The sequence below is a fragment of the Apodemus sylvaticus genome, chromosome 21, assembly GCF_947179515.1.
Source record: "Apodemus sylvaticus chromosome 21, mApoSyl1.1, whole genome shotgun sequence".
In the NCBI taxonomy this organism is placed as follows: domain Eukaryota; kingdom Metazoa; phylum Chordata; class Mammalia; order Rodentia; family Muridae; genus Apodemus; species Apodemus sylvaticus.
The window spans coordinates 18142280-18154988 of record NC_067492.1 but is presented as its reverse complement, the minus strand read 5'-3'; the positions used below and the strand labels follow the sequence as shown (position 1 = coordinate 18154988).

The 12709-nt window shown below is 45.2% G+C and overlaps 1 protein-coding gene across 5 annotated transcripts in view; it reads right to left on the bottom strand.

Annotated features, from left to right (window-relative positions):
• Nucleotides 1-12709, bottom strand: part of Wdr59 (WD repeat domain 59) — a 72035-nt gene that overhangs the window by 14849 nt on the left and 44477 nt on the right. For 4 of the 5 annotated variants that reach the window (XM_052166537.1, XM_052166538.1, XM_052166539.1 and 1 more), the window contains exons 18-20: nt 12379-12532; nt 3250-3383; nt 2282-2363 (exon numbers count right to left, since the gene is read on the bottom strand). In XM_052166537.1, the coding sequence (XP_052022497.1) occupies nt 2282-2363; nt 3250-3383; nt 12379-12532 (370 nt within the window). Of the gene's footprint in view, nt 1-2281; nt 2364-3249; nt 3384-8973; nt 9031-12378; nt 12533-12709 lie in introns of all 5 variants that reach the window. The other variant, XM_052166542.1, reaches the window with a different exon arrangement.

Here is a 12709-nt window from a genome sequence, read left to right as displayed (position 1 = left end):
GAACACACCAATCTGAACCCAAAAGTAAGAAGACACAGACTCTGAATCAAGTGTATAATTTGAGACAAGCAAGCAAATAAAAATGCTGAGAGGCAAACATCAGATATGTAAAACACTAGCACGAGCGCAACACACCAAAAGGGACACACACACACATACACACACACACACACACACACACACACACACACACACACTGCTCCAAGGAGGGGCATACAGTGCACACCTATCGCCAAAGATAATGGCTGCCTGGGGCAGGACAAGTTTTCTGCCATGCCTGACAATTCAGTTGTGTAAGTGTTTCCCTTTATAACACACGTTTCCTAAAGGCCTTCAGCAGAAGGGCACCCTCCCTTTACTTCTCTGCTACATGTGAGGGACACAAAACAGGAAGCATGTCTTTATCAAGGGCAGGAAGAAAAACAATAAAATTCTCAGAGGTGATTGCCGCTCAGGTCCTTTCTGCCTTTAGACATCATCAAGTCACAAGCAGTCACACAACAGCTGTGGAAATGACCAGACAGCTAGGCGAAGTCACACATCTTACTTCATTTACTTCCTAATGAAGTCAGAGTATATTGTTCCTTTTATAGCAAGGACCCTGAGGCTCAGAAAGTCAGGGAAACTTACTGGGGATCACACAGAAAAATGTCAGAGCCCAGAAGTCCCCCAGAGCCTGCCTGAAGAAAAGAGTGTCCCCACACCACTGAGACTGGTCTAACTTTCCATACCAATTCTGTCAGAAAAGCAGTGGGGGAGGGGAAGGGCGGGGGAGGGGGAAAGAAAAAGGAGGGAAGGGGAGAGGAGAGAAGGACAAGAGAGAAAGAAGAGAGAAGTGCATGAAGAGAGTAAGGAAGAGGAGGGAACAAGAGGAAAAGCCTGCTGACAGAATGTCCTTGGGGCATGGGACACCTTCACAGATCTCACCAACCCCCATGGGGGAAATTCTTCCGGTTCTCACACTATAAACCCCTCAAAGGCTGAGGGCCTGCCATAACTTGCCTGGGGTGTTCTCTAGGACTCTGCGGGGCCTTGGCCTCCACTGTAAATTCCTCCCTGTTTCTGTTAGCTCATTTTGCCTTCTTAGTGCTCAGAGTCTGCTGGGTGGGGCTGACAGAAATAGATTAAATCCATGAGGGAGTTTTTCTTTAAAGGGTTTCCAGGATTTGTTACTAGATGAATGGAAATCTTAGGGATGTTTTTAATCAAATGAAAATCAAGGGAAGGCCCTAGCATTGATTCATTTAGTTATGAGGGGAACCCTGAACTGCTGTGAGAGCTGCTAGTCACTTCTAAAGCTCAGTCTTGTCATCAACTAGAGAACAGAGAGAAATAAAGACAGGACGTGCTATCTGTTGCCCAGGCCTGATGGGAGGAACTGACTGAAAGACAAGGGTTTCTGCCATGGGTGACGAAAACGCTCTGAAAGGCTTCTAATGAGAGCTCTGACAGCACTAGAAACACAAGTATCTCACTGTAAGTGGGCAGACTCATGATGCACAGACTGTGTCTCAATAACGTAGAACAACACATGGGAACCTCCAGAGCTGAAGGAACTGACATCTTACAAATATTGTCATATTTTATTATTTAAAAATTTACTACTGTTTTACAGGTATGAGTGTTTTGCCTACAGGTATGTATGTCATGCACATGCCTGGTGCCCGTGGAGGCCGGAAGAGGGAGCTACGGCTGCGAGCCACAACATAGATGCTGGCAATTGAACCAAGGCCTTCTATCAGAGCAGCCAACACTCCAGCCATCTCTCCATCTCTCCTGCTCCATGAAGTCATATTTTAAAACTGAACATCTTTACCTTGAAGTACACTCTTGTAAACCTTCCTATGAAATATTTTTTTAAAAATTAAAAAATGTAATTGAGAGGCGAAATGACAAAGGTACAGAGTCTCAAATTTAGGCGACAACAATCACTGTGGCACTGAAAAATGAACATACATAGTTTAAGAAAAAAAACAGCCACTTAAGGATCCCCCCCACTTAGCACCAATAAAAAAAATTACCCCCAGGTGGCAGTGGTGGCGCTTGCCTTTAATCCCAGTACTCGAGGGGCAAAGATAGGCAGACCTGAGTTCAAGGCCAACCTGCTCTACAGAGTGAGTTACAGAAGAGACAGAAAGAAAGGGAAGAAGGGAGAGAGGGAAAGAAGGAGGTAGGGAAGACAGACTGGCAAAGAAAATAAAAAAAGAAACCTCGAATAGGGGACACACCTATCAGTGTTACTAGCTGAGGCCAGAACCTCACCAACAGGGATTGACAATACCTGGACAAGATCCTTCCTTCCAACAAGCATGGCAGAAGTAGCATTCTTCTGACATGTCTCCTGAGTGTCGTTCACATTCAATCTGAAATTAAAACAAATGAGACTAAGGTTTCTACTTGAACTTCCCAAGAATTCCTCCTGATTTAACAGTCTAGAAAGTGCCTCTTGGGTTGTCACTAAACACCTCTGTCTGACAGGGAGGGAAGGGTTAATTAGAGCTGGTGCTACAGGGCTGGGGGTTCCCACCTGGGGGACCAAAAATAATCACCACTTTCAAGAGGAGGCAATAAGAAAAATATTAATTAGCTACCAGATTTTCTGCTGAGTTCCCAAGGTTTGAGATTTAAATGTGTGCAAACTAACTGTGACTTCCATCTAAAAAGGAATTGTGAGTATATTTCAAAAGAAAACACTTTCTGTTACTGTTCAAGGACCTGGAAGACCAGGCCAGCCTCTATTCCTATTGTCTTTCAACAAAAAGGGTCTCAATTCAGCACCTAACCTGGCTCCCTGTCCCTGAACTTCAGAAGGGACATTGGCGGGACCAAGGACACGCTTCAGTGAGGGGAGAACCTGGGTAAGGAGGGCCCGCTGAGCTGGGCCTGACCTACAGAAGAGTGAGGTGAGAAATGCACACTCTTTGAAGCCACAGTTTGTGGCAATTTATTAGTCACCAACAAAAAGCTAACACTGAGTTTCCCCAAGTCATCCTAAACTTTAAAAAAGACTTGCAGACCCTGAGTGCCATGGCCAGTGCTGCCTGCAATCTCGGACTTTTTTCTTTTTTTGGTTTTTTTGGACTTAGTTTTTCCGAGACAGGGTTTCTCTGTGTAGCCCTGGCTGTCCTGGAACTCACTCTGTAGACCAAGCTGGCCTTGAACTCAGAAATCTACCTGCCTTTGCCTCTGCCTCCCAGAGTGCTGGGATTATAGGTGTGCGCCACCACTGCCCGGAGATCTCAGACTTACATGTACAGCTCTCCCAGGGACTTGTGAACGGGGAGAAGGCATGAGATATCCTGGATGATGACCTTCCCCGCAGCCTTAATGGGTCGGTTGCCGGAGTCTGGTCCTTCCCGCTTACTTTTCCATCTCCGTGATTTCTAGGGGAGATGACAAGGTGTGACTAGCGGGGCCTCTGAAGAGTGGACACCTACAGCTGCACAGTGCATCATATTCAGGTCATTGCTAATTGCAGAGACTTTAAATTACGTCATGCCCACAATTACATGAATCAATCAGCATCTGTAGGAAATAAAAGGGTGACAAATGGCCCAAAGCTCTTGATCCGAGACCCTCACGGGGAAACTAGCACCTACTGCAGGGCGGTCTACACTCTGCAGGTGCTCAAAGAGAGACACTAGGATGCCAGAATTAATTAATTAATTAATTAATTTTAAAAATAGCAGGTAGAGAAGTTAGTATAGATTCCCCACAAATGGGGAAGAGGGACTTTGGGGTGTTCAGTACTGGGTTCAAAGTTCTTGCCTGAAACGATTCAAAGGGTTTTTTTCTTCATAGACAGTTGCAACAGGGTTTGTTGATATTTTAGTTCAGACACGACAGTGTGGGCTCTGCAAAGCTTAATGTGTGAAGACAGAAACACCTGATAACGTAAGACCTTGTTTTTGTAGCAGGCCTGAATTATTTCTACAAGCGATCATTTCTGAAGGTCACAGATACTTAGTTGGGGAAACTGAATAACAGACATGGGAGATACTGGGCACATGGTTCAGCTCCCAAAGCTGCCCCAGGAAGTGGCTGTGAAGAATAAGAAACATCCTAGGAAACAAAAAGTAACAGAGTGCTGCCCCATCTGGTATCTTCAAAAAGAAAACCAGTCATGGGAGCAATGTCCTATTTTATTTCCCAAAGTTAAAAACGAGGTCACCAAAGTCACTTGATTAAGCAAGGGAACAACACATTTATTATCAGGGGAGGCATAAGGAGCAGCTAAAGGGGGCTTGCAATTCGACACCAGAAAACTAAGGTTCTGTGTGTTCTGGCTCAGTGTGGCCCTAGGCCACTTAATCCTAGTCAATCATTTGCTGTGGATTTAGTCTCACGCCTGTCAATCTTTCTTTTGCTTATTGGCTAATGCTGAGTTCTGCTATCCAGTCTCGTGAGGCCAGTAAGAGTACAATGAGAAGACACAGATGCAAACTGCATAGACTTAACACTGCAACCTAAAACACTGCAGTTACTGTGAATGCCCTGTAAATGGTCAGGAGCCACCACCACTCACGTTTCTACTAGTCAGTTTTGTATAATTACTCTTTCGGGAATCTGTCTACGTCTAAATCCAGGCATTTCAACCAATACTCCAGGTGTCGACTGAATTGACTTCCCATACTAATCAATATGTCTTGGGACCTACTAAATGCAGGCCACCTGGGTTCCAGATAAGTACGTGAAGTAGGTCAGCTGAAGCAGCTATGAATTATTCATCATAATTTATCACTATCAATTTGGAGCCATGATCTATTTGATCTTATGAAGCAGTTCTATTACTACTTGTTAATTATCCACACCTCTTGATTCTTCAAAGCAGGGGGGGGTGTGTGTAGAGGAGTCTTGGCCTGTTATTATGGGGTAAGCCTCCAATCTCCTACAGGCCCTGATTTCTTGACGAAGAGGGATGTCCACACCCCAGAACTGCTATCTTTTTATCCAGTTGGGGTCACTCGCGTATGGGAAGGACATGTCAGAGTGGGTGGGAGCCAGGCCATGTTAACTGAGACAAGACAGAAACGGCCACAGGAGCATGCAATGTATGACCAGCCGCAGGGCTAACTTAGTATCTGGCCATCCTACAGAGCAGCACAGAATGCTTAATTAGCCGGAAACTCTACACCCACAGGTCTCTGAAAACTGACCATTTCAAATGAGATTTAGAATGCTAGGTTAAAAAAAACCCTCTAAGTCTGTGAGATAGTTGAGTGGTGGCTGATAGTGCCTGCCAACCAAGACTGACAACCTGGCTTTGATCCCCAGAACCCATTTAGCGGGTTGTCCTCTGACCTTGCAAGAGTGACACATTTACACATGTGCACACGAGTGCACAGACACCCAGAAGTGTAAAAAGCTTCCCTTTTCATTTCTATGCCAAAAAGATTCCATCTGGAAGGGAATATGATCATTTAGTGTATCTTCTGGGTTGGACAGAAGGCAGCTAAAAACACTGTGAACATGAAGTCACAGTGGCTCCTTAGTGCAAAAAAAAAAAAAAAAAAAGGTAAGAGCTTGAACAGTTTAGCAACTCACAAAAGCTCATCTAATTATACAACTGAGAGAAATGGAGACCTTGTGAAGGGCGGCCGGGGCCTGCTAGCTCTCAGAGTGCACTGAAAATAACCATGCTTTCCTGACTTTGAAAGCAAACCTAACAAAAGCATCTTACTAATTATATGAAAGCTCACGTGCCAGGAGTAGCTTGTTTGCAAGGAGACTAGCTCACTTGGCAACAGATATTGGAACAAGTCCAAGAGTCCTGATATTTGAGTTAGGATTTAAAGGCTTTCCTGGTGTTAGTGTGTGTTAGTTCCTGCTCTGGACTATTCATGCTGAGCCAGCAGGTGCCTCACTGCAGCTCCATCGGAAAGAGGCAGAACTTCCATTTTGTAAATGGAGATGTGTACCTTATACAAGGTCACAGCTATGGAGCTGAAATGTAAATAGGTCTATCAAGCTGCTATGCTCGTGTGTGTGTGTGTGTGTGTGTGTGTGTGTGTGTGTGTATGTACTGTACGCATGTGCATGCATTGGGTGGACTGGATGGCCAATAACCTGTCTCTGCCCAACTCCGGTACTATGGCTACAGACACTGGCCTGCTCACTAGGCCTGGCGTTTATAATGGTGTTAGGGATCTAACACAGACACTCACACTTGTGCAGCAGGCACTTTACCACCTAAGCCCTGCCCCAGCTAAGCCCATTTTTGCTGACTTGCTTTCAGTACTGAATGAGATTTTAAGAATCAACAAAGGAAAAATTTAAGCCCTAAGTAATGTGCTATTAATGTGTGAGTAGTGTGGTTTGCCTTTAAACAGATCAGTGTCAGGACATAAAGATACTGACACTTGTTTCTGGTGATGCTGACCCTAAAGCATTCTTCTGTTGCTAACCCAGGGTAGTCTGCTGAAGGCCTGATTTTCTCCATAACATCTTGCAGGCACTCCAGGGATATCTGTTGTTTGTATGGCTGTTAACAGAGGTACTTGCCAGGATTTCTATTGGGAGTTTAGTTTTAAGAGAATAGTGACACATAGTTTTCCCTGGGTAAGCCAGATTCAGAGAAGAAAGTTGGGTTTCCAGCTGGGCTTAAGAATATGCAGTGCATGCAAGTGTATGGATGTGTCTGTGTATGTGACCTTTTGTGAGTTTATTAAGATTAGGCATCTAGAAGAAAAATCAGAGTCCAAAGAGATATCCTAAGATTCTTCTCCCATTTGCAGAAATCCCAACTGCAGGGTTACAGAGATCAGTAAAACAAACAAATTTGAGCTGCCAATTCCTTGAAAACAGAAAGGCATTGGTATTCAGCAACCTTCTGAATTTATGCTTCATTGAATTATTGAAATTGGTCTGTATTTCCTTGGATTGTATGAGACAAAAAAACTTGCAGGAATTTCCATCTGATACATATTGTCTACAAGATGACTGTGGAACCTCACACAGCTACCTCACTCTGCCATAGAGGAGATTCCCCAACAGAAGGTCACTGTGATTTTAGCTGCCACCAGGGATAAAATTCTAAGTGCAGTTATGGGACAAACAAAAGCACCAATGGTTTTGTTTCTGTTGTGTTTTTGTTTATTTGTTTATCTGTTTGAATTCAGCAAGGAATAACTGTAAGACACTGTTCAAAATCCCACAGAGCAAAATAGTGGTGGCTGTTCCTTTTTTAGTTTTGTAGGGTGGCAATTCTAATGTCTCCCCTTCAGGTTACAGGGATCATTCAGTGAGCCATCAAATAGCCAATTACTCTAGAAACTCAAATGTAACAAGGCTGCCTAAATGAAGATATAAATTTTTAAACAGATGTTAGCTGGGGCCTTAGGTCCTGGATGTCCCTGATGAGAAGATGAATAATCTTTTTCAGAGAGTTTCCTACAACTTTGGGTAATAAGAAACATTCTTACCCCATCTGTTTTCCCTAAACCTAACTTCCTCCTTAATACCTTGAAGTATTTTATGGGGTCTCTGCTGTCTGTACAGCTGTCAGGTAACATCGCCAGGTTTCTGTTGGGATTCTCTGCTTGTGGAGAACAAGGAGATACAGGCTGAGGTGCGGTTACTCTGTCCAGGTCAGCGGAGGGCACCATGGTCTACAGCTTTGCCCCCTGCTCTCCTGCACTGCTCCAGTCCCATTCTGACAGGTCTCAGGGTGGATCCCTTTCAGTACTGATAAATGAGCACCTCTGGGAGGCAAGTTCTTTCAGTGCTCCATCAACAGAAAATGCCCTTCCTCACAGATGGCATGGGAAGAGACAAAGCAAGGCAGACAGGTTATTGCATGATAAGCTCTGGGAGGCCCCTGTGAACATCCTGGGGGGTGGTTGTGGAGGATGGCAAGGAGGACAGGGAAGAGGGGGCTGGGTGGGGAGCCATGAAGTGACAAGCACTAGCCAGCTTATGACTGTACCACTACTGTTACTGCTACAATCGAGGCAACACCCATGCCCGTAAATGGGTTAAATGTAAAATCAGCCCAAGAATAAGCCACCAACCGCTTCGCAGCAACCCCATCAACAATGCATAATCAGCAGAGTGGGCGGGAAGCCAAATGAGCTCCTATTTGAAGAGCGGTGGGAAATGGGCTTCTGGGAACCAGTGAAACTCAGCAAGAGAGCCGGATGGAAGCAACTGTGTGAGGAAAAGAGGCCACGCTGGTGGCTCCAACTGCAAGCTGTTGAGAAGTGGTTCTCGCTACTCAGGCTCCTGGTTTCAACTGGTTTTTATAGGAAAGGGGTGTTGGTCTGTTGTTCTAAATATTCTTTATAGCAAATAAAATTGACACAGGCCTCAAGGCTGCCGTGAGGACGTTTTGGCACTACTAAGACATGAAGGGGGTGGGAGAGGAAGACAGAGGAGGGGAGATGGCCAATAGGAATGAGTAGGAAAGGGGGAAGGGACACAGAATGCCCATAGCAAATTTAATCATGAATGCAAAATACCAGGGTAAGAAGAAACATTTCCAGAAAATACCCAAAGGATAAACCAGCTCACGTAGCATGCCAATGATGCGAGTAGGTCTTCCCTCTCCATACCAGATAGAGACTATAAAACGGGGCCAACGGCAAAAGTCTCTTCTATCTTCCTCTGCTCCCCCCCCCCCCATGCCAAAGACAGGCTTTTGAAAGCTCCATGCAATTTGCAGAAGTGCCCCAAGTGGTATCAGGTGAGCTGAAGCCATTGGATCAAGGTGCCTTCTAAGAACCCAGTAGTGAGTTTCATTGCAAAGAAGCCCATTGGTGATCCTGAAGTGTTCCCCCATTTGAAATACCATGACTGGCAAGGAGGCAGTCCTTGGTGCCTGCCCCACCCCAAGGGTGAAAAATTTACTGCGGCTGGTCCTGAACACCAGCCAGCCTGTCGTTCAGGTTCCTCAAAGCCAGGCAGGTGGCATTTTATTCTTGGGCCTCTGGTAGAGACAGGATTAGTCAAGGAGAGCATTTGCACAGCGCACAGTACCGGGAAGTCGTTAATTGCTTGTATGGACCAACGTCGCCGGGCAGAGCGAGGAGACATCTGTGCGTGAAAACGTTACACCCAGGAAGAGGAAGAAAAACACCAAGAAAATTAAAAGGGAAAAATATAGAATAAAATGAAAGTTTCCCCCACATCTGATGGATTTATACGTATATATGCTGCAAAATGGGAACTGTGGTGACTGAAAAGGCTGAGCCTAAGGGTGGAGGGGATTTGCCCCTGCCCTCCCCCAACCCACCGCCTCAAGCTCAGCTTCAGTTTTGTTGCCCCTTCGTCACTGTCCAAGGTCTAAGGAGGCTGATGTCAACATGGCTCTGACAAAGGGACCTAGATGAAGGGATGAGGGACTCTGGCAGGGATGAGGGGCTCTGGCAGGGATGAGGTCCTACTGCAAGTGGAGAAACAACCAAAGAGTTCCCTGGCACCTCACAGGTGTGAAGAACACAGCAAGCGCACTCTTGTTCCGACGAGGCTCTGCATTGTTCCTAGAGTGGCTGGGGAGCAGCTTGGCAACTGAACGGCTTAGCACCAGGGCTGTAAAACCATTCCCTGAACAGTGCCAGGGCACGAGGAGCTACACTGAGGAGGACACTCCCTGGGCACTCCAGCTAGCCTAGAGTGTCCAGCACAGGGTAGGCAGTATACCATACTAACCGTGGAGATCAGATCCTATTCTGTTAACTTAAAGGCCTCTTTAGTTACTTATATCAGAGCTATTTTAGTAACATAAACTGAAGCAGAGATGAGAGGCTGCAAAATCTGAAAAATGCCTATAGGTCAATGCTCAATATTTATTAGAAGATCCAGAATAAACAATGTCTTTGGCCTAATCCGTCCTTGTGAGTTTCTGTGCTTCCTGACCTATATGAGACCTGGCAGGTCTTTAGGTCACTTACACTTATGTTCTTAGTAGCAAACATCTAGAGAACACTGGGTGAATGTAAATTCGACCTAAGTCGGGCAGATTAAAAACACAGGAGAGATAAACCACAGTCCGCGGGTGGCCGCCCAAGACTCTGCAGGCCTTTCCTGGTCCTTCTGCTCCCTCTTGGAATACTCTCGGGGCAGAGGTCAAGTGCACACGAGAAAAATGCGGACACAGAAAATTTCAGTTAGCCGGAAACACTTCCAGAGCAAAAGTGGCAATATGGATGCATTTCTCCCGAGGAGAAAACAGCCCTCAAGACTCCTCAGCCTCCATAAGGAGGACCACACATGGAAGATTGCTCCCATCCCCTGGCTCTGCTTAAACAGAGTAACACATGAATAAGCCTCAGGGAGAGAGAATGTTGTTGCAGATTAATCACAGAACAACTGACACTTGTTTTGGACATCTTAAATACACTGAACCACATGAAACATTTAGATCAAAAGTGGTTAAAAATAAGCCAGTGCTCACAATTTCCCTCCACAATTATTATATGCCATTCTTTAAAATGTCTCTTCCCTTCTCCAGGGCTCCTGAAGGTCTTACAGTGTTCTGTTTCTTGACTTGGGTGCATGTTAGTTTTCTAAGCTACACATTTATGACCTTCACTGTGCATATGGTATACATCAGCACAAAGGTTTCATGCTACACAGTGATTAAAAAAAAAAGTGCTTCCCATTTTATTTGGTTGCTATGTAAAATAAACCTTAAAACCTTAAAGGCTCCTTTCTATGTCAGAGCAGACTAGAGCAGCCTGTTCATTTCCTGTGGGGAGGTAGCGCTCTGGGAGCTGCCCATACTGAAGTCTCATTGTCCTTTCTAGCTGCTAGAATGGCCAGCCTGCTCTCTGGGTACTTCTTCGAGAACACAGAGCAGGTGGCAAAGGGGCCAGCCCACTGTAACTGTGAATGTGGCATCACAGGTGCCTGCCGGAAGCTCAGGCACTCTGACTACAGATGGGCTTTACATGAGCATGATCTGTTTTAGCCAATCAAATTGCAAGTGTGGGTGGCAGCACGTGACATGAATCAAAGGGACATCCAGAATTGCCTCTGACCCTGGGATCTCTTCAAATTAGTTACGATACTAAATAAAACCCTCATTTACCTAACTGTAAGTTTACATGGCTTGTATGCCAACTAGCTGCTCCAACTATCAAATCTTCTACTCAGGTAACAGCTGCCTTGCAGAAAAAGGAGGGAAAGAAACTAATAGTTTTGATGCAAATGACTTGGGGGCGATACAGTTGGGTGGGTGCCTGAGGGAGGTCTGTGACAGAGAGAGGGACAGAATTCCATCCAGGAGCTGGAGATAGGGAGTGTCAGGGCTAAAGGTGGGCATGAAAACAACTAATGCCACATGCCTGTTGGGCCGGATGGCATCGCCCAAGATTGGTCAGTCTCAAATGTCAGCTGCTGCCCTTGACTTCAGCCACTGGCTTGTGACAGTCAGAGCTGGCGAGCCATCAGTGGGAGCTGGGGGAGACTCCACTGCATCCCACGTGAAGACACTTGCCACACTTGATGATAAAACTATTGTTTGTATTTTAAATGATTCCATTTTTACTGCAAATTTTAATTGCTGAGAGTCATTATTCCTGTTTTATGGGAAACAGTGAAGAATTCTTACAGTCAAGTTTGTACAGTAGGTCAGCAGAAATACCGACTGTTTAGATTGTCAGTGTTGAGGCCTGGTTCCCAGCTTGACAAGAGACAGACTTCTAAGCATTCCCCAGCCCTGCAGGCTCCTGCCAGCTCAATGCTAAGTCATTAGGGTCATTGTATCCTTAAGAACCCCAGAAAGCTGAGCATGGTGGCGCACATTTAATCCCAGCATTCAGGAGGCAGAGGCAGGTGGATCTCTATGAGTTCCAAGCCAAACTAGGTTACAGAGTGAGACCCTCATGTTTAAAAAAAAAAATTAAAAAAAGGGCAAGTCCAGAGAATGTTTGTGCCACCTAGTCCACACAAATGAGACCTTAAAGTGTAGACTTAAGTAGAAACAGAAACCCTTCTAGGGATCAACTCTACACCCCACAACTACAAAGTTCCAGCTCCATCAAGATCTCCAGCTTTCAGAAGCAACTCTCAGTGTGTTGACAGACATCAGGATATCATGGGAACCCAAAGTAAAACTGATTATTCTACTTGAAACACGGGAACCAATTCAACTAATGGGGATTGCCAGGACAGATCATAAGAGGAGAGCAAGGTGTATTTTATACTATAGTGTAAGATACACTTTATAGTATAGTGTAAGAACTAACCACTTCTACCCATCGTTTACAGTAGAACAAACCAACCGAGAACATCGGAAAATAACCGCTCCTACATAAACTAATTACGAAAGTGAAAGACCATGAAGGGATTGCTAACTTAACTACTGTGCATGGCACACGTGGAACAGGAAACAAGAATCCAGCAGGGGTAAGAGCTAAAGGCAATGGCTTAGACACTTACCCGTTCCTTGTAGTAGAAAGAGCTGATGGAGACCTGCTCCTTCTCACTTCGAGTTGGGCTCCCACTGTACAAACGCAGGTTCCCAGGGGCCTCGGTGCGGATCTTCATTGGTGCAATCAAGCCAGTATGATAAGCAGATAGAGCTGAGAGAGATCTGGGGTTGAAATGAGGATTATCTTTACTGACTGTATTCTCTATACTTGAGTATATTCTTAGCATTTAATGAAACTGAAAAAAAGGGAAATCCAACACACACACACACACACCACAAATGTAAAAATCATTAAATCATTTAAAAAATCGGGGCAGTCTGAGTAATTAAGGGAAGCCC